At 50.9% G+C, this 27747-nt stretch overlaps 1 protein-coding gene and 1 long non-coding RNA gene across 10 annotated transcripts; one reads left to right on the plus strand and one right to left on the minus strand.

Moving 5' to 3' along the window:
- LOC308638032 lies at positions 1-15815 on the minus strand. 4 transcript variants are annotated; one of them, XR_014019726.1, is made up of 5 exons: positions 5912-6049; positions 5433-5499; positions 4273-4472; positions 356-435; positions 1-219 (listed from the first exon to the last, which is right to left on the minus strand). It is a non-coding gene; the product is annotated as an uncharacterized lncRNA (long non-coding RNA). The 4 variants fall into 4 exon arrangements; XR_014019727.1 differs by lacking the exon at positions 5433-5499 and having other exon boundaries at positions 3-219; positions 5884-6044; XR_014019728.1 differs by lacking the exons at positions 5433-5499; positions 5912-6049 and adding an exon at positions 12833-15815 and having other exon boundaries at positions 4-219.
- On the plus strand, positions 12151-27747 carry RIPOR1 (RHO family interacting cell polarization regulator 1; the record flags this gene model as incomplete). 6 transcript variants are annotated; one of them, XM_081274976.1, is made up of 22 exons in its annotated part: positions 12151-12320; positions 19920-20046; positions 20167-20319; positions 20484-20562; positions 20999-21022; positions 21118-21171; positions 21304-21456; positions 21551-21614; positions 21694-21737; positions 21832-21957; positions 22440-22588; positions 22662-22791; positions 22876-24234; positions 24323-24444; positions 25229-25364; positions 25632-25767; positions 25912-26073; positions 26317-26475; positions 26609-26805; positions 26894-26977; positions 27086-27176; positions 27317-27747. In XM_081274976.1, the coding sequence occupies 21 exons, from the start codon at positions 19943-19945 to the stop codon at positions 27412-27414; spliced, it is 3624 nt and encodes a 1207-aa protein (XP_081131102.1). In that variant the 3' UTR covers positions 27415-27747. The 6 variants fall into 6 exon arrangements, with proteins under 6 accessions (XP_081131102.1, XP_081131101.1, XP_081131103.1 ...); XM_081274975.1 differs by lacking the exon at positions 12151-12320 and adding an exon at positions 18936-19093 and having other exon boundaries at positions 24326-24444; XM_081274980.1 differs by lacking the exon at positions 12151-12320 and adding an exon at positions 19075-19093.

Here is a 27747-nt window from a genome sequence, read left to right on the forward strand (position 1 = left end):
CACTATCTTGAAAATAATAGTTTTGAATGATACACTCTGCATTTCAGTTTGAGGCCCACAAATCATGACCTGAGTGAAATGTTCCCACATCAGGGCAGAGCAAGTGTGTCAACTAAAATAACAACACAAAAAGTGGTTCTTCAAAGAATTTAATTTACTCAGGAATAAATGAGGAATTACAATGAAGGATATATATGACATGATGAATCACAGTCACACCTAGGGAGGCAAATGAAGATAAGGGCATTTTGTAAGTACGTATGGTCCTAAACCCAGGGGCACTCTACTACTGAGCTATATCCCTACTCCATTTATTTATTTATTTATTTATTTACTTACTTACTTACTTACTTACTTATGAATGAGACAGGGTCTTGCTATTTAGCCCAGGCTGGCTTTGAAATTGTGATTCTCCTGCATTGGCCTCCAGAGTCACTGGGATTACAGGTGTGCACACCATGCATGGCAGGAAGACAAGGATTTTTAAAGGCAAAATGAGAAAGGTAACATACATTGTTTTGAAATGATTATCCTTGGCTACAAGTATCACCAACGAGGGTTACATTGGTCCAACACTGAATAGGCAGTTGCTGGGTAGGCATCTTTATTGAAGTATGGTAAGTTGTATAAGGTTGTGGAGGCCTTTGTGCAAGGTTATGGTTTTCAGAGAGACCTTGTAATAGTTTTGGTCATATACAAGTGTGTGTGAGAGCCCTCTTCCTTATGGTATCCTAACACTATTTTGTTAAGATTTGGCATGAGTGACTCCATTTTGGTTCTGATAACTTTCATATGATGGGAGGAAGGGTACAAGGAATGTCTGGTGTATTATTGATGATGATCAGAATTAGTAAACTTCTCCAAAGTTCTTTTTAAACTTAATTGAAGCCTAATTAATTCATTGTCCACATGCCATCACTCAGCTTTATTTCACTGACACATTTGTAAAAGTATTTTGGGTTTTTTTGGTACTGGAGCTAGAACTCAGGGGGTTTTTAGCCATGAACTACATCCCCACCCCCACCCCTTTTTTAAGATTTTGGGACAGGGTCTTTTTTTTTTTTTAAGAGAGTGAGAGAGAGGAGAGAGAGAGAGAGAGAGAGAGAGAGAGAGAGAGGGAGGGAGGGAGGGAGGGAGAATTTTTAATATTTATTTTTTAGTTCTCAGCGGACACAACATCTTTGTTGGTATGTGGTGCTGAGGATCAAACCCGGGTTGCATGCATGGCAGGCGAGCGTGCTACCGCTTGAGCCACATCCCCAGCCCTGGGACAGGGTCTTGATAAGTTTCCCAGGTTAACTTCAAACTTGTGATTCTTTTGCCTCAGCCTCCCGAGTTGCCGAGATTAAAGGTGTACACCACCATGCTCAGCTTGCAAAGCATTTTTTAAATTAAGCAGTGCCTTTGACAACCCTCAGGAACTCAACACAAATACACACCCAGTCTTTCAAACATCCACTGAGATGTTACACATCATTAGCAGATATTAGCGCCATTCATAATTGGTATCAAGAGCCCCTAAAATGCAATCCTACCCCCAACCTAACTACAACAGATTCTCCCAAAGTTCACAATAACACACACACTAAGGACATCTAGCTAAGTGTGGCAACATCTGCATAACCCCTCTCATTTTAACAGGTGACAAATTTTCAGGGAATGGCCAATATGAAGGTTGACTATGTGCAGACTACTGAGTCTGCAGTTTGCATTTGAACATTTTTTCCCTCAGTACTGACTGAACCAGGAGTGCTCTACCACATCTCCATCCCTTTTTTTTTTTTTTTTTTTATTTTCAGACACAGTCTCATTAAGCTGCTGCTAAGGTTGGTCTTAAACTTGCAAACTTCCTGCCTCAGCCTCTCAAATAACAGAGATTACAGGCATGCACTACCATGCTTAGTTAATTTCTGATTTTTTTTTTTTTTTTGGTACCTGGAATTGAACCCAGGGGCACTTTTCCACTGAGCAACATCCCCAACCTTTTTTATTTTTTATTTTGAGACATGGCCTCATAAGTTTCTCAGGTCCTCACTAAATTGTAGAGGCTGGCCTAGAACTTGTGATCCTCATGCCCCAGCCTCCCAAACTGTAGGATTACAAGCATGAGCCAACAAGCCCAGTTCTGATTTCTAACATGTTCAAATGCAGCTGGACACACCACTGACTTGGGAGACTGAGGCAGAAGGGTTGTAAGTTCAAGGCCAGCCTTGGCAACTTAGTGAGACCTTGTCTTGAAATTAAAAAAAAAAAAAAGAAAGAAAGAAAGAATGGGCTGAGGATGTAAGCTAGCGGTAGAGCATTCCTGGGTTCAATCCCAAGTACAAAAAGAAGAAAGAAAGGGAGGGAGGGAGGGAGGGAAGGAAAGGAAAGGTTTAGAAAGAAAATTAAACTAGAAATTATGTATGTGTGGGAGTAATTTCTGAGTGCCTAGGAAGGATAAGAAGCTTGGCATCTTGAAAGTACATTAGAAATATTCCTATAGTTTTCTAGATTTCCAGGGAACACCAAAAATTGCCATTAAGTGGAAACTCAGTAAGGAAATAAGGTGATTTTGTGTCCTTGGGATTGGGGATCTTGAAACTGCAAAGGTTCTGAGTTGAGCCCCTGCAGGTACAGGGCTCTAGTTTAATGAGGATGACCCAAGTCAAGGCAACTAACAACTCCACTGCCTCTCATGATAGAGCAAATCTAGGGTTTTAGATAAGAAATGCAAGGGCTAAGAGGGGGTAGAGTGAAAAACTATGTCCTTACTGCTCTCAGGTTTCCTGCAAGAAATCCCAATGGAGAAGACATGGCTGGCTGGGTAAATGAGTCATGGGCTTTATAAGCTAAGGGAGCTGGAAGGCAGATTCCAGGAAATAAGTAAGGAGGAATCACAGGGAAGGTTTTCAGTTTTAGTGTGAAACTGTTAAGATGTAATGTTATTCTGGGAACTCAGGAGAAAAACAACATGAGAAAGACTAGAGAAATTGCAAGGATCCAGACAGCTCAAGTAAGAGAAAGCCTGTGTCTTTGGGCAATTTAAAACAACTGACCAAGATGGCATGGACCGGGCAAGTTACCAAACAGGGAGATAGTTTCCCAGTGCCCAAGACCTCCAATCAGGTATTCATTGAGCACCCAGCAAGTTCCTGTGACATGGAGTTTTGAGTGAGGCACAATGGTCCCCAGCCCTGCAAGACTCATAGCCAATAAGCAAGAAATCGCACTTGTATTGAGCAACAAGGAAGAAAGTTCAAGGATGTAAGGCAACTGTGCAGTCCTGGAAGATTCTCTATACCTGGGGGAGGAAATGTTCAGAAATAAAGGTCAGAATAAATTCCAGGCAGAGGCTGGAATGAGCAAGCTGCAAGAACTGCAAGGAGAGTAATTTTGGGAACTGAGTACAAGAATAGACTAGATGGGCCAAGGAGGTTTACTTTATCATAAGCTGCACATTTGTTTTATGCAATTTTCTGTATTTGTTTTGTTTTGCAATAAAAGAAGACAACAGGAACAACAAAAGACTAAATGGATCCTTTATATTCTATTTTGGGCAAATTTAGTAAGGTGGAGAGAGCATCTCCTAAGTACCAGGCAGCTTGCTTGGTGCTTTGTTTATTTACAGAGCAATTCTGTTCATCAGGGTTTACTGAGCTCCCTGAGCTAGGCCCACCCATGAAGCAGAGGGCATAGCAGGATCAAAGGTCTGAGGTGGGACCACCTAAATCAGTCTTAGGGAGAGCCAGGAGTCCTATGTGGTTGGAGACGGATGAGGGTGCATTGGCCTGAAGGAACACAGGCTGATCTTCAGACTTTAGTCTGGTGGGAATAAAATAATTTGGAGAGATCAGATCCGTGGGAAGCCAAGGCCATGAGGGGGAAGTCCCATATCAGCACATTCTCTTCTGTGTGACTGTTAGAAATAATTAAACTGGGGACCTAACAGCTGCAACCAGGACCCTTTAGGAATTCAGGTCCTCCCTGAATGACACATAGGCCAGCACTCCCTCTGGGCAGCCCTGTAGGTGAAGGGAAACTCATTAGGTCCTTTTATCAAATGTGCTGACTTGTGGCCATATGCACACCAGCAGACCCTTTGGCTTCCTGGGACAGCACCCTCAGCTCTCAGGAGCCTAGGCTGATGGCTGCTTTTCCCCCAGGACAATTCACTTCTGGTCCAGGTCCCTCAGCCCTTCAAAGATCCTAATTCAGCTTACAATGGCATCTAGGGGAACAAGGGAGCCTTGGACAGGAAGGTAAGACCCTTGGGTCCCATCCCATTCTTACCCCACTAGTTCACTGTGGTGACTCCCAAGTATGGCCTTGCTCTCCTGGAACTCAGTGGCTTTTGAGATCTGCACCTTCTTAGTGTGGGAATCGGGCACAAGTTGAGTCACATGATGCAACGAGGATCTGGCCTTGGAGTGGAGAGCCCTGGTGATCCTTTTGAAAGGGGCTGCAGAAAGTGAGGAAGGAAGCCTGAAGCGCTGTAAGGGCAAAGAAAGAAGATCCTGATCAGCATGAGTCCCAGGGAAGCTATCTGAAAGAGAGTTGTTTCCTAGCTGAGACCTAATGGGTAAGAAGGAGTTAGCCAGATGAAAGAGTTCAGCCTAGCCTGTGTAAAGATGGGGAGGCATGGGTGTATTCAGGGGCCACAAAGAAGTTCAGTCTGACCAGAGGTAGGACCTTCTAGGGGAACATAGCGAAAGATGAGGGGCTGGTGGGGAAGTGAGGAGGTCAATTCATCGCATGCAGAGACTATGCAGCTGTTCTGTGGAGAATGGATGGGCATGATGAAACAAGGACACTAAGGCCAGGCAGGAGGGGCAGGTTGTGGCCTAGCCAAGGGCACGGTGGCACAGGTAGGGAGGAGAGGGCTCCCTTAAGGGCTGACGGAGGGTCAGGAGGAATAATCTAAGGAGAGGAGATGGGGTTGACTACACAATAAATTTGGGGTGCTCAAGGGTCGTTCTAAGGCAGGGAATGGAGTGAAAGACGGAGGTACTGAGACTCTAGAAATCACGGGGTCAAAAAAAGGGGGGCCTGGGGCTGGGGATGTGGCTCAAGCGGTAGCGCGCTCGCCTGGCATGCGTGAGGCCCGGGTTCGATCCTCAGCACCACATACAAACAAAGATGTTGTGTCCGCCAATAACTAAAAAATAAATATTAAAATTCTCTCTCTCTTTCTCTCTCTCACTCTCTCTTTAAAAAAAAAAAAAGGGGGGGGCCTGGAAGTTGTTGGGATGCCCCAGAGAGAAGTATTAAGGAAAAGGAAAGAGGGCCCAGCCCCCAAGGATCAGGAAAAGAGCCAGTTCAGAAGACCCAGGAGGAGTAGTCACAGACGTCAAAGGGAGCTTCCGAAGAGAGGAGAACTGGCTGTGAGCACTATACCTGGAATAGCTTGAAGCAGGGGAGGACTGCGAAGTGGAGTAACAGGGCGCACTTACCCTCCTGAAAAGGCTTGGGGATGTGGAGACAGTTTTAACTGTGGCAGTGGTGTTCCAGGGCCCTGACCTGCGGCCAGGTTTAAGTATGAGCAGGGCCAACGCACCAGACTGAACAGGTTGGGTGGTCACTGCATACCAGTAACTATCTATTCACAAAAAAAGGGCTGGAGGCCATGGGGCAGCCCTAGAGTTGGCGGTATTTGGGCAAGCCTATAACTGCAGCGCGGACACTTCCCACATGGTGGCGCCAAAGATCAACTCTAGATTTGGACTAGGCGGAGGTAGCGCAGGGGTCAGCAATTTGGGGATCCTAGGCCGAGGTCACCGTCCCATAGTTGGAGGGGATTGCCAGATGCCTGGTGGCTCCGGCCTTCTGCACCACAACACCTCCCAAGTTTCTGTCAGAACCCTTCTCCTATTGGTAGGTAATCCCAGAAATAAAATTACACACCACACACGTCGGCATTCTGGGGCCTGACCTGAAAGGGTAACCGGAGGGACAGCTCGTCCCATGATCTGGAAGCAGCAAAGACGTCCCTCCCACTTGTCCCTTAGGAGAAGGGAGTCAGGAAGGAAGGAAGGACGCCCATCCCAGCCCTCAGGGACCGACAAGCAGACATCCCACCCTAGCTCAGCATGGCCCTGCTCACAGCTCCCTCTGGAGGCCAAAGGTAGACCAGTAGGGACAAGGGCAGAGACTGCCCACTCTTGGGCGAGTCCCCAGGGAAGCCGCCTACCCGGTCTAGAAGTTTACACCTCCCAGTGCAGAGGCCAACTTGGAGATTCCCCAATAAGTAATGGCCAAGTTGCTTTGCTTTTTCAATGATCCCATGTTCATTGCAAATCTTTCCTAGTTTAAGTAAAGACAAAGAAAAGCCAACCAAGTGAAACTGCAATGCTCAGACAGGATGGTCACTACTGACAGCACTCAGGGCCAATGGATGCAGTCCACCTGAAGACACTCCTGCTACACAGGCAGTGCTGGAGCCTTCTCCACTCCACTATGCTTATTGTGTTGAGCACATTTCCATATTCATAGATATAAAATGCTTGCTCCCCACCCTGACTTGACCTTACCTCTTTCCATCTCCTCCAACCTACATAATTAGAATATAGCAACCTATTCTTACCTCCTTGTCATTGCTCTTGCTGTTTCATCTTACTGGGACATTCTTCCTATAGATCATTCCACAAGTGCTTCCTGGTCATTTAGGTCTCAGCTCCAATTTTACTACCTTATAGAGGACTTCCTTGACCACCAGGAAAAAGTAACCCCTAGTTCTATCCCTCCAAACTTCATTATCATGGCTTGTTTTCCTCACAGCTCTTCTCTCTCAGAAATCATTTTATCTAGCTGGGCACACAGTAGTGCACACCTGTAATCCTAGAGGCTCAGAAGCTGAGACAGGAGAATCTCAAGTTCAAGGTCAGCTTCATCAACTTAAGGCCCTAAGCAACTTAGTGAGAACCTGTCTCAAAATAAAAAATAAAAAAGGGCTGAGTAATAAAAATGTGGCTGAGTGGCAAAGCACCCCTGAGTTAAATCCCCCCCACCAAAAAAAAAAAAAAACCAAGAAATCATCTTATCTATAGGTTAATTCATTTATTGTTTCTTTGAGCTAGAGTATAAACTCCTTGAGATCAGAGTTTTTGCCTATCTGGTCCACAACTGTGTCCCAGCATCTGGAACAATGCCAGGCACAGAGTAGATGCTCAGTATGTGCCTGACATTTATTTTTAATGGCAACAGAGTAACTCAGAGCATCAAAAAAAAAAAAAAAAAAACAAAACTTTCAGCCCTCTTTCTCCTACTGATAAGCTGTGCTATCCATTTAGCGCTGGTCAAACAAGTCAGTAATCAACATCTCAGGCACCATTCTTTTCCTGTTTGAACAATTATTTCTTTGGAATAAATTTCTCAAGGAGGAATGGCAGGATGAAAGGGAGATTTGCACTTAACTTCCTGAAATATACTGAATACACTACTCAGAAACACTCAAATCAATCCCTACTCTCCTGGTCTACCAATCTCAGGCCAAAAACGGGTGTCTTCTTGTTTATATTTGCATTGTTCTGGTTATTAATGAGATGAAGTGCCTCTTCAATTTGAATTTTTGTTTGTGTGGGGGGGAGGGGTGATACTAGGGATTGAACCCAGGGTCACTCTACCACTGAACTACATCACCAGCCCTTTTTATTTATTTATTTTTTAAATTTTGAGACAGTATCTCACTACATTGCTGAGGATCTTAATGAATTGCCAAGGCTGGTCTTGACTTTGTGATCCTCTTGCCTCAGCCTCTGGAGTTACTGGGATTGAGGGCGTGTACCAAGGTGCCCAGCTTCAATTTGCAATTTTAATGAGTGAATGGATGGGTGCAGTTAAAGCATCAGAAAGGAGAAGAGGCTCCAAGAAAAGCAGGAGTGGTAAAGCCTTGACTTAAACACAGGTCAGCATCTTGGTACTTGACCTTTAACATACATGATGGAAAGTAGGGTCCAGGTGGGGGATGGAGGGTGGAGATAAGTTGTGGGTATAGGCTTATAGTCCCACACCTAGCCCTCTCAAACATGCCTCTGCCTGCACCACACACTAAAGTGCACTATCAGCCTACTTTTCTGGCACTTTTGGTCCTATCTCACTTGACCGCTTGGTCATATGATTGACCACTGTCTCCTTCAAAAGCTGTCTCCATCCCAGGAGACTCTTTCCTTTATCCACATGTCCAGCTGCCTTCTAGACATGTTCTTTTTGATGGTACCCAGAGCCCTAAGACGCCACCTGCTCAAACTAACTATGTCATCTTCCCTATCACCTGGTCCTCCACCTCACTGAAGAAAGGTGCATTCACCCATCACCTAGGCCCAAGCTTCCCTTCACCCTGCTTTGGTGACAGAGAAGGTACAGAGACTTGGAATCATACCATTTCTGATTGACTGTGAGCCACCAGAGCAGGAATGAGTGTAGTGCAGCATCACCTCTGGGCACCCCACCATTGGTGTTCATACAGCAAGTATTCCACAAATGCTTGCTGAATATCTGGAGAATGAGCGAATGATATAGCCACAGCCACAGTAAGAAGCAGGCTTCTGTTCTCTCTTCACAGAAAGCTGGGGGGAAGCTGCCCATCAGAGGGCTGTAACCCATAGAGGCTAGGGAGCAGGGTGAGGTGAATCTCTGGTTTTCTGAGTTTGGGGAAATGAACTGCATGACTTCCTAAAGTGGAACAGCACCATGTGTGAGCACCTGGGGTTCACTGGGCTCTCATCATCCTATGCCATCTGTTAGAGGGATTTTTCTCAGGCCTGAGTCTGCCCTTCCAAGAATATGAACTCCTCCAGGTTAGAAGTGCCCATGATTCCTTGCTGGGCCCAGCTCCCAGCACAGCATAAGGCGGAGGATGTGCTCAGAGAGCATGCCTGACTCAGGCAGAGCTGAACTGATGATGACTCAGAGAGCTGAGCTGAAGCTCAGACTCAGTCCTTCCTAACCACAACACCATGGAAACTTTCTGCCTTTCCTGAGCTTCAGGTGTCTCCTTTGTATAAGGGTTTCTGCTGTATCCTTTCTGATCCAGGGTAGTAGTTGTTGGGAAAGTGTCTGGCCCTCAGATGCTGCCCCTCCCTCTCTCAAGACCACGGGCAGGGGGAGAGGGCCAGGTGAATTTGAAGGTGTTCCCTCTATTCACTGCAGCCCCATTTGAGCTTGGTTCTGGTCACAGACAAGGAAAATAGGCAGTGATGGGTGCTTCAAGAGGACACAGGTCCCCTGAGGTGGCACATTTGAGCGGTTTTTCAAGAGAATGGGGGGAGTAACATTGCAGGTAGAAGGGAGGCACAGAGAAAAGTCAGAGGCCAAAACGTAGGGACAATGTTCAGGAAGTTACAGGCAGGCTGGTGTAAGGCAGACCAGGTGTAAAATAGGTGGGAGATAAGGAGGTGAGATCATCTCAGGCCAGATCTTGGGCCTTTGAGGCCCATCAGTGTCTAGACTTACCCTGAGGGCAATAGGGAACCACTGAAGCCTCTTCAGCAGAACAAAATGATCCATTCATGATTTGTAGAACAATAACATGATCCGATTTTTTTTTCTTGTGGTACTGTGGATTGAACCCTAGGGCACTTTACCAGTGAGCTACATCTTCTTTCTTTCACTCTATTCGTTTCTTTTTTTTTTTTTTCTTCCAACAAGTTCTCTCCAATTTGCCCAGGCTAGCCTTGACATTGTGATCCTCCTGCCTTAGCCTCTCAAATTGCTGGGATTACAAGTGGTGGGTACCATCATGCTGGTTTGTGATCCAGTTCTTTTTTTTTTTTTTAATATTTATTTTTCAGTTCTCGATGGACACAACATCTTTGTTGGTATGTGGTGCTGAGGATCGAACCCGGGCCGCACGCATGCCAGGCCAGCGCGCTACCGCTTGAGCCACAACTCCAGCCCTGTGATCCAGTTCTTGATTTAAAAGATCACTGATGCTGTTGACAAAGTGGAGACAGAAAGGCCAGAACAGATAGCAGCCGAGGACTTGGTATGAGCTGTGGCAATGGAGAGATGTGGCTAGACACAGGACTGAATGGCTGACTGATTGTGAAGAATAAAGGAATTATTCATTAAAAATAGAGATTTTAGGGGCTGGGGATGTGGCTCAAGTGGTAGCGCGCTCGCCTGGCATGCATGTGGCCCGGGTTCGATCCTTAGCACCACATACAAACAAAGATGTTGTGTCCGCCGAAAACTAAAAAATAAATATTAAAAAATTCTCTCTCTCTCTCTCTCTCTTAAAAAAAGTATTAAAAAAACAGAGATTTTAGGGCTGGGTATGTAGCTCATTATAGAGCTCTTGCCTATCATGCATGAGGCCTACATGCATGGGTTCGATCTCTACTACTACTACTACTACTAATAATAATAATAAAAATAATAATAATGGAAATGTGGGTGTTTTCTAGAAAAGGAATTCCAGAATTTTGGACTGAGAAAGAGTTCTTCAGACAGTGCTCTACTGAGCCCTGGGCAATGGCATATGGACAGCCATAGCTCTATGCCACCGTCACTCCAGCGACCAGTATGCCCAGCCCTAGATGCTCAGGAGATATTTGTTGAATTAATGAATGACAGAACACTCACTTGCTGGGTGTGGTGGCACATATCTTGTAACTCCAGACAGGAGGATCTCAAGTTTGAGACTAGCATGGGCAACTTAGAGAGACCCTGTCTCAAAATAAGAAAATATAAAGGTCTGGGGTTGTAACACAGTGGTAAAGCACCTGAGTCAATCCCCAGTACTGCAAAAGAAACAAAAATTCCCAAATTTCCGCTATAATCCAGGACAATAGTGTCAAGGACTTCTATGGTTCCTGTCTCTTTGTTACTTTGAGACCCACAATCAAGCCCCAGAGCATACATGGGTATGTTTACTGCCTGTTCCTGGTGAGTGGTGGCATGAAGAGAACTGACTGGAAGCTGTATAGAGAGTGGCAAGAGGAGGGGATGTGCAAAGAAAGGGCTTGGAGGATGCTTTGCTGAGGAGGTGACTTTAGAGGTGGTCAGAGGCCAATTGGTGCCAGTTTTGAGAATTCCAATGAGGTTCAGTCTATGGCCTGCCCCCCCCCCAAAAAAAATGGTGCTTTGCAAAGATGAGGGCAAAGGAAAAAGAGGGTATCATTAGACAAACATGAGAACTGATGGGTCCAAGGCTCTGGAACAGATGGGGCTCTGGAGAAAGGAAGACTAAGATGAGGGCTTTGGGAGAAGTGGAGAACTGGGAGAGGCTGAGGGGTGTCTCTGGTAAGAGCCTGGGATGGAGGGGATGTCAGTGCCCAGAGGTTCTCTACCATACTGGATTGTCAGAAAAAGCTCTCAGGACATGGGTCAGAGACAGATATTTTAAAAACCTCTTAAAGTTCCTCTGCCACTTCTGGGTATGCCTGACTTGCCTCTAAAGATGAACAGGACTACGGGTGGGGACTCAGGGTGCCCAGGTTTGGAGGTCAGTTGTATCTAATTAATATAGGAGGGGTGGGAGAGTGGAGCTAGCCTTTAAACCGAGGGCGAGATCGGCTCTTAGCTCCACCTCGACCTACTCCTGGGGAGAGCTAGCATGCCAGTGAAGGCTTTAGGAAAGATGGGCTCTGGCCCCCATGGCCAACATGTGCCCCAAGTCTGCAAACAAGAATCCTGTCAGGGTCCCCACCAATGCCCCAGGAGCACAGCCTGCGACTCTCCAGGAACCAAAACCCAATGAGCGGTGAATGCATGATCTAGCTATGAGCCCAGGCTTACCAGCCAGACAATGACAGAAAGGGCAGCCTGATCTCACAGTGGGGAAACTGAGGCCGGCTGAAAAGCAGGGAGGTATGGGGATCATGGTCTGGACACAGAAGGTGTCAAATAGCTAGGCTTCTAATCTTCCTCTAGCCTTCCCAAAAACCAACACAAACGGCACTAGACCCATTTCAGATGGCCACAGACACCGGGTCTGAAAGGTCTCTACAGCAGTAGGGACTTGGGGAGGAACTAACAGGAGGGGTTCCTTAGCGTTCTCACTTTAAGATCTGCGTGTGGCTCCCAAAAAGCTACCCCATTCCCGCGGACGCCCTTGCGTCTGCCAAGATCTCCTCTCCCAACAAGCTGGCGGACTGGGCGGGCCACCAGCTTGCCCCGTTACCCGAGAGGGCGGAGCGAGCCGTGGGCGCTTCCAGGGGTGCTGCAGCCGGGGGAGCGCCGGAGGAGGGGCCCAGCGGGCAAAGGGAGGGGCGGGGCGGCGGGAGGAGCAGGCGCCGGCGGCGGCGGCGGCGGCGGCGACAGCGGCAGCTGCGGCGCGACCAAGCCGGGCAGCGCCTAGCGCGCACCGAGAGCGCGAGGTCCTCGCAGCCCAGCGCAGCCATGTGAGTGTCCGCGCGGTTTCCGGGGACCGAAGCCCGGGAGGGGGGCGGGCGCGGCGGTTCCGGTGCTTTTCCCACCGGCGCCGCCCGGTGGATCTGGGATCTGCGGCCCTGTCCCTCCTTGCCTGGTTCCTGGGACCCCTGCAGCTGTTCTTTCCTCCCCTCCCCCCGGGCGCGAAGGACACAGCTTCGCTCCACAAAAGCCGCCGCCTTCTGGACAGCAGCGCCAGACGCTGCCTCCTTGCCTCCCACGGCAAGGCCCTGGTGGCTGGTGCCCTGGTGCCCTGGGGTGGATCAGGCCGGAGGGTGGGCCGAGGCGCCAGCCTGGGCCTCGGTAGGGCGCTCTCTGGGAGCTCGCGGCCCTTGCGGAGGGGAAGGCTGATCTATTGGGAGGGGGATTGCAGGCGGCCTCCGAGATGAGCTAATTATCCTGGCCCCGCTGGAGGATCTAATCCGCTCTGAGGCGGGGACCGCGGTGACTGAGCCTGGCCCGAGGCCGTGCTCTCCTTCCAAACCTGGCGTAGATGAATCCGGAGAAAATCGTCCTGGCGGGGTCCTGGAACAGACCCTGGAAATGGAGGTTGCTGTGGGGACTCGGCAAGCAGCCAGGCCTGGGCACCCTGCAGAACTGGTTTGGGGAAGGGGCTGCTCACTAGGGCTAGAGGCCAGGCTAAGTCATCTTCAGCACCTTCTGACCTCCTGTCCCGGTTGAAGCCTGACCCTCTTACTGACCTTTCCAAGCCACTTCTTATGTGTCCAGGCTGCCCCCCACCCCCAACACCTACAGTGTGCAGTCCAATATAACAATAACGGTGCCCTGGCCACTATCTGTGGGGCTGTGCCCTGGGCCTGCCGCAATCAGCCCAGGCACGGCTTGTTGAGGAGGGTTATGACCATCTGGCAGATGCATAAGCAGGCCCAGAGAGGTTAGTAACATTCTCAAGGTCACACAGCCGGTTTGGGGAGAAGCGGGAATTAGATCTGAATCTCTGCCTCGGCACTATCCATCTTCGTAGTATTTGACGTTGTGGTGAGTGTGTGAAAATTGAGGATTAAAGTATAAAATCCTCCAGTGGAACAAGAAGGACTGGCATGGCTCCCTCTTGCAATTCCCTACGGGTCCTGGGTCCTGTGGGCAGCGACGGGAGAGAGAAGCCTGATGAATCGTCCCAAGGGTCTGGGCTTGGGTAGGAGTAAGGGTTGCACGCAGGGTGTCGGGCTGGGTCCTGCTCAGCTGGAAAAGCAGGCGGGGAGGGCGCGAGTGAGTCACCGCGGCCCCTTTCCCCCGCCACGGCTCAGACTAAGCTCGGGGGAGACCGCCCCGCTCCCAGCGTGCGGCGGGACAGGGAATGTGACCAGCTGACCAGGGAGGAGGCCTGCAGGAAGTGAGGCCTCCAGGCCGCCTCCGCCCGGTTCCGGGGTGGGGGGTCCCAGGCCGCGCAGCACCCCCTCCCTTCTTCCCTACACGCTCTGGTTGGCAGCTGCGGAATGACGTCAGCAGCCGGGTTTGGGGCAGTTGCCATAGAGACAGAGGCAGACTCAGGATCGACCCCCTTCTCTCTTGCAGCCGCCCCAGGCCCAGATTATTTTTAGTATCTGTTTACCTCTGCCTGGGGCTGCCCTACAGCGGGGCGGGGCTCGACGGGGGACTCCCGGTCAGGCGGCTGGCCTGGCATACCGCAGAGCTGGGCAGTGCCGGTGGCCTGGCCGCACCTTCTGCCCCACAGGGTGTGCCAGTCTTGGCTATAGGAGATTTTGGGGGGCCAATAAATGATGTCATGCAGACAGGTCAGGGTTCCATTCACTGCTGCCCTGGTCTGGCTGTGCTGCAAGCCCCCTAACCTTTCATGACCTGGGACCTGAGTTCCTTCCCATGTCTAGACCAGACTGTAGGGAGGACATGAACTCAGACCCTTGCTCTCACCAGCTGACATGGCCCCCCTCTCCCTTAGCTCAAGGAGTTAAGTCCTTCCTATCCACCCTCAGTAGGGGAGATCCTGCCTAGCCACCCTCTGAAATGGTCAGTCAGAGGTACGTTTTGATGGTCATTAAGGGGGAGTCTGTACCAGCAGTTACACAACCTCCTTTCTGTGGGACTTGGGTATAGGTGGCAGCAGAGCTCTAGCAAGAGAAAGAAAATTGGTGGGACAATCAACATGCTTGAGACAGAATCCCAGGGTCCTTCCACCTTGCCCCCCCCCCTTCAGGAGAAGCAGTACCCCACTTGCTGATGGTAACAGAGAGTAGGTGGAGCAGCAGAGCCAACCCCAACTCTCCTATAAGTGACCCCTTTCCAACAGGTCAGGATCCTCTTCCTGTGTTCAGGCAGCCCCACTCAGCTCCCTTCCTCCTCCATCTCCCAGGGGCTGAGGCCTTGGTGGAGGATCCAAGAGGTTACAGTAGGAAGCCAAGCAGACAGGCGCCAGCTCCCACAGGATTCAGTCTGGTGGAAAGACCAACCCTAAAGAAGAACTGACAACTGAGTTATGTGGCCTTGGGGTCAAAGAGAGGAAGCTATGGAGGTGCCCCCAAAGGGGGAACCAACTCCAGGCAGACTTTCTGGAGGAAGAAGTTAGAGGGTCAGATCTGGAGAAGGAAGAGTTGATTAGGCTGAGAATAGTGAAGAGGGCAGGAGCAATGGGGGCTGCTGCTTAGGTGCTGAAGAACCTTTCAGGTATGAGGGGTTCACAGTTGCTGGGGGGCAGGGCATTGGCAGGGAGGAGATAGGCCTCAAAGGGCCCTTATGGTCATGTTAAAGAGTGTGGGCTTTAACTTTGGGGCAGGAGGTAGCTGAGAATGTTTCTCAAGAGTCCAAAAAAAAGGAATATTAAAGATATAGAGTTTGAATCCTGGCTCTGTCACTTACTAGCTATGTAATAATAATTAATAATGACAGCAGTTCACAATGGTTGTGTGCTAAAAGTGAGAGGTAGGATGTCTACCCCAACTTTCCTACCCCACATACAATTCTCCCTTTCTCAAACATTCCCTACACAAGGGAGTTATCTGTCATCCCAGCAGCCCTCTAAGGTAGTGGTAACAGTTGTTATTATTAGCCTCATTTTTAGGGGTATCTGAAGTCCAAAGCTTAAGAAGTGTCTTGCACGAGGTCACAGAGGCAGTTAGCTTCAGGTTTCTCAGCTGTGAAATGGGGTTAATAGAATTTATACAAGTAAATTAATAGTGTTGTTGCCAGAATTAGATGGTATCTGTAAAGCACAGTACCTGGCATATAGAAAGCACTGAAGAAAAAAAAAAGCGTTTTTGGCATTACCAGGTGACTGAAATTTTCAGAACAGAGTGTTGTTACTAGATAAAGAATGAACAGTTGGGCCGGGTGTGGTGGTGCACACCAGCAATCCCAGCTACTTGGGAAGCTGAGGCAGAAAGAGCGCAAATTCAAGGCCAGCCTCAGCAACTTAATGAGACCCTTTCTCTAAATAAAATACAAAATAGGGCTGGGGATGGGGCTCAATGGTTGGGGAGTGTCCCTGAGTTCAATCCCTGGTACGGGAAGGAAGGAAGGAAGGAAGGAAGGAAGGAAGGAAGGAAGGAAGGAAGGAAGGAAGGAAGGAAGGGGGAGGGGGGGGGAGGGGAGGGGAGGGGAGGGGAGGGGAGGGGAGGGGAGGGAGAAAATATGCAGCCAGAGCAGAAGGTAGAAAACCAGGAGTTTATTACCTCTTGAAATTCAAGGGGACAAAGGGTTTAAAGAAGGGAAAAGGACCCGCCAAGTCAAAAGCTTTAGCTGAGATCAAGCAGAATAAGGACTAAACATTAGACACTGGATTGATTCAACAAAAGGGAAGTCACTGGTAACCTTGTCTGGACCAGTCAGGGAAGGGTGGAGAACATGGACCAGGGTGAGAAAAGTAGTAAAAATGTGGTGGACTGCTTCTCCAGAAATTCTGCTTAGAAAGGAGATTAGAGATGGGGTGAAGAATGGGGTAGCTGGAAGGAGACACAAGGTCCACAGGAGGTTATTTCGTTTTGTAGTTACTTATTTACCTGGGTGTACAGGCGCTGCTGGAGATCAAACCCAAGACCTTCAGCATGCAAGCACATACTTTACCACTGAGCTATTCCCCCAGCCCTTATATTATTCATATAAATCCAACTTTATTACTAAATCCAAATATATATATACAGTAAGTAGTCAGGTATGGTGGCATGTTCCCTTTAGTCCCAGCTTACTCGGGAGGCTAAGGCAGAAATATCATTTGAGCTCAGGAATTCAACCACGGGAAACACAGTGAGATCCTTTTTTTTTTTTTTTTTTTTTTTAATATTCACATAGACACACACACAGAGAGAGGGAAGGGAGAGAGAAAGTATATATGTCATAAGTGTACAGTTGATACATTTTTTTGCAAAGAAATATGCCCACATAGGATCAGGAAATAGAACCCAGAGCAGGAAATGGAACATTGCCGGTACCTTGGAAGACCCCTTGTGCCACCTTCCAGACACAGCAATCCAAGGGTAACTACAATCTGACGTCTGTCAATATAGATTACTTTTGCCTGTTTTTGAACTTCATTATCAAGGGGATCATACATTAGTTCTCTCTGTGCCTTTTCCCCCCACTCACTGTAAGATTCACCCATATTGCTGCATGAAATGGTATATTTTCATTTTTTTTTTGGTATATAGTAATTCTTATTGTTTATTGATGGACACTTGGATAGTTTCCAGGGTTGTTTTCACTTCATGTGGGAGTGACTTGAGCTTGGAGACATGTGGAGAAAATCTGAAACACTCATTTCTATGAGAAGGGAGAAAGAGACTTGGGTCATACAGGAAGATTTACCAGGTGGGAAGTAAGGACTGACTGAGGTTGAGAATTGCTTTGTGGTTTGAGCCAGCCTGCTGTGCCAAGACCTTTGGCAGCTCCCTCCAGGCTATATGCTGGTGCAGCAAAGACAGGGAGTTGGGTTGCCAGGGTTAGTTTCTGCGAGGTAGGATAGAGGCACAGAGTGCTGAGGATAGTAGCAGCAGGCAAGTGATGGAAGGGTGGCAGTAGATGCAGGCTGGGAGGAGGGTAAGCAATGAAGATAGAGAAGGTAGGAGGGAGCTGGCAGAGAGAAAGAAAGCAGAGGCGGACTTCGAGCTTCATGCAGGGTGGTGTCTGTGAAATTCTAGGCTGTATCTCCAGTGACTGGCACATACTTGGCTCAAGTATGTCACTTAGTGAATATCTGAATAAATGAGCTAAGGGCTCAAGGGACCAGAGGTCTCAGGTAAAAATCAGGTGAAATGAGAGTGATGGAGAGAGCTTGGAGGCTGTGGACATGTGGATGTGGTTTAGGAAAGGGGCATTCAAGAGCAGATGATAAGGCTGGGGTGTTCCCAAGGAGATGGCCGAAAGGAGCAGAATGGTCAATGTTGACTGGGTGGACAATCTGTGGGAATGCATAGATCACCAGTAGGTGCATGGTACCTAGTCTCCAAGGTAGTAGAAGAGGATGGCATTTCCTGAACTGGGGTCCTTGGACCTCTTATAGCTGAATCTGTAAGGGGATTGTTGGGTTTATTGCATATTTAGACTCCTGAACCCAACCTGGGCTGGGTGAGAAAGTAAACACAGTGTGGCAGAATTGGGCCTAAGAAGCAGGAGTGTCTATGGAGTAGGAAGCATCCAGCCCCTCTATGGTCAGAGGATGGGGTATCCAATGGACCCTTGACATGGTGATCTCTATCCATACTGGAGGTGGACAAAGATAGTCAAGAAAGAGATATTGGGAGCAAGCACCAAGGGAATTCAGAGCCTAAGGGGCCCATGAGCTGGGGACCAGAAGACCAGGGCCTCAGCCCTAGGATGCAGCTCCAGCTAGAGATAAGACCCTGGATGGGGGAGTAGGACCTGATTCTCTTTCTTGGGCTTAAGAGGAGGGCCCAGACTGAGCACCCATCTTATGGGTACAGAGTGGTAGTGGTGCAGGGGGCTGTGGGATTCTTGCACCCAGTTCCTTTTCCACCTCCTTCTTGGGAAAGTAACATATAATATGGGGTTAATCTAGTCCCACACTTTCAGCCCCTCTCTCTACTCAGCTTTCCAGATCTCTCATACTCAGCACTTTACTCTCCACCCTCCCCCACGCCCAACTCTCTACATTTCACACACTTAGAACCCCAGCTTTCAGCCCTCTGTATGTTGACTTTACTCCACAGCCCTCAACAGCCACTCTTAGAGCTACCTACTTTTTTTTTTTTTTTTTTGGTGCTAGCTGTGGGGTACCAGGAATTAAACTCAGGGGCGCTTAACCACTGAGCCACATCCCCAGCCTTTTTACTTTTTATTTTGAGACAGGGTCTTCCTAAATTGTTGAGGCTGGCCTTGAATGCTCCATCCTCCTGCCTCAGCTTCCCGAACCACTGGGATTGTGAGGAGCGCCCACCACGCCCAGCTAGAGCTACCTATAGTCTTAACTGTCCCCAGCGGTTTCCTCATTCTATCCATCCTCGTGCTCAACTCCCTTCACACGCACTCCTGACCCCAAGCCTCATCAGTCCTCTCCCCCTGGTCACCACTCCCAGAGACCAGGCGGGCCGAGGCCTGGTGCCCCCCTAGTCCGGCCGGTCCCGCCCCATCCCGGCGGGTTGAGTCAGGCGGCAGGAACTGGGCGGGGGGAGGCGACGAGAGGAGCCAAGCCAGAGCGGCGGGGAGCGAGCGCGGAGCCCAGTGGGGCCCGCACCTAGTGGCCCTGGCGGTCAGGGACGCGGGGAAGGAGCGCGGGACGGGGACTGTCTAATACTTACCATGAGCGCCAAGAAGAGAGGTAGGACCCAGCCTGGGGCTGCGAAGTCTCGGGGTTGGCCACGTTGGATGCAGGCCAGATTCTGGGGGCCAGGGGTTGCGTGTTTCGCCGGAGCGGGTGGGATTTGCCAAGGATCCTTCCTTGCCAAAGGCAAGGGTGAAGGGGTGTGTCCGTGACTCAGTTTCCAGGTCTCAGCCACCACAGGAAAGTGAAGGAGGCGGGGCACTTCTCAGCACTGCCCCCCACTCTGGGAAACCCCCGGCACCCAGCCCCGAGGGCCCTGGCGTCGCAGCGCCTGGGAGCGGGTGGGAGCTAGGGGAGCAGTTTACTCTGGACAGAGGAGTCGCAGCAGCCAGGCCGGTGCCGGCCGGGCCTGTCCGGTAGCTCCACTGGGCTCTCCCTGCCCCGCCCCGTAACCTCCCTTGGCCTCTCGCGGTGGGGGCACTAGCTCTCGGGTCCACTTGGGGGGGGGCGATCAGGGGCAGGGCTGGAGAGGCCGCCCCGCCCTCGGATAAACAGGCGCTTCCGCACATTCTTTGCGCGCTCCGCCCCTTTCCTGCCCCTTCCCAGCCGGAGGAGGGTCCCTGCGCGACCCCACCTTCCTGCCCCGGGGCAGGCGGAGTCCTCACCACGGCAGGAAGTGGGGGCCGAGCCGAGGCCACGCTGAGTCGCCCGCAGCTGCCCTGTCATTAGAGTGGGGACCGGCGGGCTAGGAAGACCAAGGCAGGAGCTCCCTGGGGCTGTACCTGGTGACTGGAAGGACCTCCTCCAGCCTTGGGACTCGGCCGCAGGGTGGGGGCTTCAGGGACTCGACTGGTGCTGGACACCCCACCCCCGCCATCCCTAGGGAGCCCCGCGAGGACTCATTCCATGATGTCCCTGTCGGTGCGGCCGCAGCGCCGCCTGCTCAGTGCCCGGGTCAATAGGAGCCAGTCCTTCGCAGGCGTCCTCGGCAGCCACGAGCGCGGGCCCAGGTACGCAGTGGAGGGGAATCAATGGTTGGGTCAAGAGAATCGATGGGATTGGGACTGGGTATGTAGTGAGGGTTTGGGGGACTCCTGCTTGTCCTTTTCTTAAGGCAGCCTCTTCTTCAGGAACTTCCAAGTCTTCAACCCGCCGGGGCCTCCACGAAAGCCCCCAACGCTCTCCCGGGTGTCCAGGATGTTTTCTGTGGCTCACCCAGCCCCTAAGGTGCCGCAGCCAGAGCGGCTGGACCTGGTGTATGCTGCCCTTAAGCAGGGCCTGACGTAAGCAACTCCCCTCCCACCTTTTGTCCTAGGATTCCTCCCCAAGTCCCTAACTCTTTGTGTTAGTAAGACATTTCCCCAGTTCGGCACCCTCTCCTACTGTCAGAACCTTAGGCAGCTAGAGACTGGAGAAGTGAGTTGACTCTTGTCACCTCTTTCTCTAGAGCCTACTTGGAAGTGCACCAGCAAGAGCAGGAGAAACTCCAGGGGCAGATAAAGGAGTCCAAGAGGAACTCCCGTCTGGTGAGTGATGGTAGGGATGCTCTGGGCTAATGCCCTTTGCCTTTGCCATTGTGAGGGCTGAGCAGGGCCAGCCTGTGTGACAGCTGGGCTATTTTCTGTGGTAACTATGTCCAGGTATGAGTTGAAAAGGGAATATTAGGAAAGGCCGAGGGCATTTCTCCAAACTTCTTTGCTGTGCACACTTTCTACTTGAGAGCAGTGCTGCTCATAGAAGCTCTCAGTGGGGGAGGTTGGATCCCCAGACAGGACAAGAGGAGAATATGTTGTAATAGTGTAATAGTAGTAAGGAGAGGGCCAGGGTTTTTTCCTGGGGAAAAAGGAAAAGCTTGCAGAGGAGGGAATGCTTCTGCTGGGTCTTGAAGGTCTGGGTGGGCAAGTGCCCCTGGTGTAGTCCTCGTTATACCTCCTAAATACCTCTTCTTGTTTTTCTCTGTAGGGCTTTCTATATGACTTGGACAAGGTGAGTGAATATAGAATAGTGTTGGAAGGGGTTGGCTCATGGAGAGGGGAAGGGGCCTTGGGCCTATGGCCCCTCCTGACCCACCTTTCCCCCAGCAAGTCAAGTCCATTGAACGCTTCCTGAGACGATTGGAGTTCCATGCCAGCAAGGTACTTGTGCAGCATGAGTGCAGAGAGGGATGGGAGTGGGTTTTGGGCAGCATAGGGAAATTGGGGGCAGGGTACAAGTCTCTGAGTGAGCAACCCCAGTAATGATTCTCAGTTCCCCCCTCACTTTCTCAGATCGATGAGCTCTATGAAGCATACTGTGTCCAGCGGCGTCTCCGGGATGGTGCCTACAACATGGTCCGCGCCTATAGCACTGGATCTCCAGGGAGCCGAGAGGCCCGGGACAGCTTAGCTGAGGCCACCCGGGGACATCGAGAGTATACAGAGGTGAGAGAGGAGTCACTGAAGTAGGCATGGTGTGGCAGGGCTGGTGAGAGGGATTGATTCTTCATTCCCTCCTGTCCCTACCCCTTCCTCCCAGAGCATGTGTATGCTGGAGAGCGAGCTGGAGGCACAGCTGGGCGAGTTTCATCTCCGGATGAAAGGTACTAAATTGTGGGGGCAGATGGGAATCAGGAGGGAGTGTGCTCAACATGGCACATCTAATTCTCCCCTTACTCCCAGGGCTGGCCGGCTTTGCCAGGCTGTGTGTAGGCGATCAGTATGAGGTATGAGGATGCCCAGGGGAGGCGGGGGGATGGAGGTCATGGCCCTTGCATCTCTGCAACTCCAAGGGTTGCTTCATCCTGCCTATTTCTTCAGATCTGCATGAAATATGGCCGTCAGCGTTGGAAACTACGGGGCCGCATTGAGGGTAGTGGAAAACAGGTGTGGGACAGTGAAGAAACCGTCTTTCTTCCTCTGCTCACAGAATTCCTGTCCATCAAGGTGACTTCTCTGCCAGTGTCTGTAGGACACTGTGGTTCTGTAAACTTCATGACCTTGTGAACCCCTTTGTAATCTTCTGAGACCCTTACCCTTGTGATGTCCTCATGGCTCCATGGCTCTGTGAATGTATGACCCCTCGACCTTCATGACCCTGTGATGATCTCTGTGTCATTGAGAACAATCTTTGTGATTTCTATCTTCATGGTCTCCTTGATCCTATAACTGCCTTATGATCTTCTGACTCTGAATATTGATCCCCTGAGCCCCCTTGAGATTATGACTCGCTTGATCTCAATGACCCTACCAACTCAGACCTTTATTATCTCCATGTTACCAGACTGCTTCAAGCCTCCATGGCTCTATGACCCTGAGAATTCCAATCCTCATGACCCTGTGACCATCTACACATATGCAGATCTCTGATTACCAGGAACTCATGGCCCCTGCATCCCTGTGATCCCACTGTACATTCTTGGCTACAGGTGACAGAACTGAAGGGCCTGGCCAACCATGTAATTGTGGGCAGTGTCTCCTGTGAAACCAAGGATCTGTTTGCTGCCCTGCCCCAGGTTGTAGCTGTGGACATCAATGACCTTGGCACCATCAAACTCAGCCTAGAAGTCACATGGAGGTTGGTGGAGCTAAAGATCTTAGGGGCAGGGCCAGAAGGGTTGTGGCACTGCTAATGGCCTCTTCCTCCTCAGCCCCTTCGACAAGGATGACCAACCCTCTACTGCTTCTACTGTCAACAAAGCTTCCACTGTCACCAAGCGCTTCTCCACCTATAGCCAGAGCCCACCAGACACACCCTCACTTCGGGAGCAGGCCTTCTATGTGAGTGACGGTCCAGACCTAGGCCTCTTCATTTCCCAGAGGCTTTTCTGGGATGGTTCTGAAATGTTCTTCCTTCTCTCTTAGAATATGCTAAGGCGGCAGGAGGAACTGGAGAATGGAACAGCATGGTCCCTGTCATCTGAATCTTCAGATGACTCATCTAGCCCACAGCTCTCAGGCACTGCTCGCCACTCATCAGCCCCCAGGCCCCTGATGCAGCAGCCTGAACCTCTGCCCATCCAAGTTGCCTTCCGAAGGCCTGAGACCCTCAGCTCTGGGCCTATGGATGAGGTGGGGGCCATGGCCCCAGTTTTAGCCAATGGGCATGCCCCCTATAGCCGGACTCTGAGCCACATCAGTGAGGCCAGTGTGGACGCTGCCTTAGCTGAGGCTTCAGTGGAGGCTGGGGGTTCAGAAAGCCTAACCCTAGGGCCTAGCTCACCTATACACCTAGATCCCACCCAGGAGTGCCCCAATTGTGTTCCTTCTGTCCCAGACACTGGCCATTCTGTCACAAGCCCCACTTTCAGTACTACCAGCCCCATGTCCACATCTATAGACCCTGTCCCATCTGAATATCGAGATTCAGTTCATAAGGCCACAGATTCTAGCCCTTCTAAGCTGCCAAGCCCCACCCATACCACTATAAACTCCACGTGTAGTGCCATAAGCCCCATCAATAGTGCTCCAAGCTTCATGTCCACTACTACAGGTTCTACCACCAAGCCATTGCTCTCTACCCTCACCACTACTGGCTCTATCCCCACTACTACAGGCCCAACCCAGACCATGGCAGGGTGGAACCACACTACTCCAAGTCCCATCCATACCACTACAAGCTCTACCCATACTACCACAAGTCCTATCCATACCACTGCAGGTCCCACCCATACCACTGCAAGCCCCACAAACAAAGCCAGAATGTCAACTCACACCACTACAAGTCCTACCTGCAATGCTATGGGCCCAGTAGTCCAAACCACACACTCCACTTTTACAACTGTAAACTCTTCCACTTCTGGGGACACTGCTATACTTCCCACCCTCTCTACAGATGTCACCCTCTCAGGCACTAACCCCTGTAGCTACTCAGCCTCCACTCCCTGTATTCAGGCAAAACCCACAGCCTCCAGCACTTACTACCCAAGTCCTGTCTCTTCTGGTTGGAAACCTCTCATAAGCCCTGCCCCAGATCCCCCAGAGCCCATCCTTCAGAACCTAAGCTCCCCTCCCTCACCCTTAGCTCCTATACCCCAGCATTCAGAACTTAGCCCGGCCACAGCTAATCAAGCCTCAGTCCCAGTTGCAATTGAAGGGACTAGGGACAGGAGACTGGAGGAAGCCCTGGGGGCTGTAATGGCTACTCTGGATGACTATCGTGGCCAGTTTCCAGAGCTGCAGGGCTTGGAGCAGGAGGTGACTCGGCTGGAGAGTCTGCTTTTGGTAAGGAGGGCTGGGATAGCTGGGCTGGGGCAGCACAGGGAGGACAGCCAGGTAGTAGCAGCAGCTCTCACTTGCTTTACTACCCTAGCAGAGACAAGGCCTGACTCGCAGCCGAGCCTCCAGTCTCAGCATCACTGTGGAGCATGCCTTGGAGAGCTTCAGCTTCCTCAATGAAGATGAAGATGAAGACAATGATGGTCCTGGGGACAGGTAAGACTGTGGGGGCTAATGAGAGGAAAGTGATGAAGGGGAAGAGGTAAGGCTATGTCAGGTGGAGGAGCAGATGTGGGAACAAGTGAAGTGGGGCCAGGTAGAGTGCATGAGGATGGATTTGTTGGCAGCTGTGATCACTCCTCCCATGTATATCTCATGTGTGTCCTTGATACCCATGTCTCCAACCCCATCTATCTCCAGTGCTTCTGGCCATCCAGCTCCTCATCTCTGCAATGAGTCCCTCCCCCATCGGTCCCCATCAGCTTGTGAGCCTCCTGCTCCTCCTCATTCTGTTGGCTTCACCTTGGACCTACCCTCTGAAGGAGCTCTTTCAGTGCATCCCTACATTCTTTGCATGCTCCAGCATCGGTCCTCTCTGTCTCAATCCCAACTCTCCTGGAGGTCCCAATCCCTCAGCTCTCAGTCCTGGAGTGACCCTTACCAACTCTGGTTTGAGAGTCGTGCCCAGTCCCTCCTCCCTCCCTGGTTCTGGCCCCATGCCGTGCACCCTTTACAGTCCTCATGTTAGAAACCATTCCACCTTACTTCTGCCCATCCCAACCCTAGCAGTTCCTTGGGGTCCTAGTTGGAGGTGCCACAGGGCAAACTGACAACCCTGCTACTTCCTGCTGGTTGCAGCCCCTTCCTCCTCGAACTTACCAATTATCTTATCTGTGCATTATTGTGTTCTTTCATTCTGGGATGGGAGGAGCTTAATAAAACTGGTGACCGGATGGTGATGTTTGCTTTTGGAGGGGTTGACCCCATTTTTTTCTCTCAGGCCTCCAAGCAACCACCAGGAGGCTGGGGCTGAGGACAGCTCAGACTCACCCAGTGCTTGTCCCCTCAGCACGGGGTGTCCAGCTCTGGATGCTGCTTTGGTCCAGCATCTACACCACTGCAGCCGCCTCCTACTGGTGAGGCTAGTGTTATTTCCTCTGCCCTTCCCTTGTACCCCTTGTTCCAGAGAGCCTGCACTCTAATCCTGCCTCCTCTGAGTTCCATACCCTAATGTCCCAAGATTCTGGCATTTAGCTCTTGCTGAATGGAAGACCTCCCACATTCTGATTTCCCTCCCCACCTCCTAGTCTCTTCCAATGCATGCTTCTGCTTGTAGTCCCTGGACTCCGTCTCTCCCAAGCTCTACCCAGGGTCTGAACTACTCAGCCACCCCTGTTCTTCAGAAATTGGGCACATTTGGGCCCCTTCGCTGCCAGGAGGCATGGGCCCTGGAGCGGCTGCTGCGGGAAGCCCGAGTGCTTGAGGCAGTATGCGAGCTTAGCAGGCTATGGGAGATCCCTGCCACCTCTGCCCAAGATGGTAAGGGCCCTTATGCACCTGAGCTCTGGTGCCCATCTTGAAGCTCCTATCTTACCCCACTCCTATCTACATGTCTGTCTGCCCCCTCCTCCATTTGCCCTGTTGCTGATGATTTCCTACCCCCTTCCTTCCACCTCCCCACAGTGGTACAGTTCTCAGCCTCTCGGCCCGGCTTCCTGGCCTTCTGGGACCAGTGCACAGAGGGACTCAGCCCCTTCATCTGCCCTGTGGAGCGGGTGCTCCTCACCTTCTGCAGCCAGTATGGTGCCCGTCTCTCCTTGCGCCAGCCAGGCTTAGCCGAGGCTGGTGAGTGGGCTGTCTACCTGTCCCTTCTGTCCTTCCTTGGCTCCCTGATGACAGAGACCTCAGGGAAGGCCAAGTTAACCCAAACAGACATATGAGCTGAGTGCTAGGGAGAAATAACAAAGGACTGTGCCCATGTGGCTAGGGTGTGCAGGCAGGGAGACTCTGCAAGTGAGCATGGGACAGGAGCATTCTTTTGCTACTAAAAGCCTGGACCCATCCTGACTGTGGCACTGCCTTCCACAGTGTGTGTGAAGTTCCTGGAGGATGCCCTGGGGCAGAAACTGCCCAGGAGGCCCCAACCAAGCCCTGGGGAGCAGCTCACTATCTTCCAGTTCTGGAGTTATGTGGAAGCCTTGGACAGCCCTTCCATGGAGTCCTATGTAACTGAGACTGCTGAGGAGGGTGAGGCAGTGGCCTTGATCACAAAATGGGTGTATCTGAGGGTGTGGATGAGACTTAAGAACAAGGCCTCTGATCCTAGGAGGCTCCTGTCTTGCCACCTTGTCCCAACTCTTCATTTCCTTCCTTCTTTCAGTATTACTGGTGCGGAATCTGAACTCTGATGACCAGGCTATTGTGCTGAAGGCCCTAAGATTGGCACCAGAGGGGCGTCTGCAAAAGGATGGGCTTCGGGCCCTCAGCTCCCTGCTTGTCCATGGCAACAACAAGGTCATGGCTGCTGTCAGTACCCAGCTCCGGAGCCTGTCCCTGGGTCCTGCCTTCCGGGAAAGGGTGAGTCGGGCAGGGCTTCCTTGAAGGCAAGGACTAGGGTCCTGGGTTCCCACTATCTGATAAAATCTGCTTTCCTGCTCTTGCCCAGGCCCTCCTGTGCTTCCTGGATCAGCTTGAAGATGAAGATATACAGATCCGAGTAGCTGGCTGCCTGGCCCTGGGCTGTATCAAGGTGAACCCTGACAACCCATGCACCTTTTCTCTCCCCTCTGGCACCCCCACCCCTGGGCCCTTCCTACCTGCTTCACTGAACCCACCTTGATATTCTGTTCCCTGATAGGCTCCCGAGGGCATTGAGCCCCTGGTGTACCTGTGCCAAACAGACACAGAAGCTGTAAGGGAAGCTGCCCGTCAGAGCCTGCAGCAGTGTGGTAAGGCTAGGAGATGGACGACGTGGGTCAGGTGGATTCTGGGACATCTTAGCTTATGGGAATAGGGTGAGATAGGGCTGGAGATAGAAGGGACAGGATGAGTCTAGGGCCACTCCTGATCTCATCCTCATGCATTACAGGGGAAGAAGGACAGTCTGCTCACCGACGGTTGGAAGAGTCATTGGATGCCCTGCCTCGAATTTTTGGGCCCAGCAGCATGGCCAGTACAGCATTCTAAACTCTCCATACACATACTCCTACTGCTCCTTGCCCCTACTTTCAGGGCTCACCAGGCACTGGCAGGGTGGGTGAGGGCTGGCTCCAGAAACCCCTCCCTCCCCACAGATTCCTATCAATGAAAATCTAATATATTCTTCTGTTGCCCTTGGGGTTGGCAGAGTCAGTGCCCGAAGTCAAGTGCCTCCCAGCCTCGGCTCAGCACATCCCTTGCCACAGAGTGTCCAGGGCCTGGTTACCCTGCCTCTGCCTCACCACATCCCTTGGTTTTGTATTTTATTTACAGAGTTTTACAGAAAATAAAATTTAAAAAAAAAAATCTTTCCTACATGCA

This window comes from Spermophilus citellus (assembly GCF_964194105.1).
Source record: "Spermophilus citellus genome assembly, chromosome: 18".
Lineage (NCBI taxonomy): Eukaryota > Metazoa > Chordata > Mammalia > Rodentia > Sciuridae > Spermophilus > Spermophilus citellus.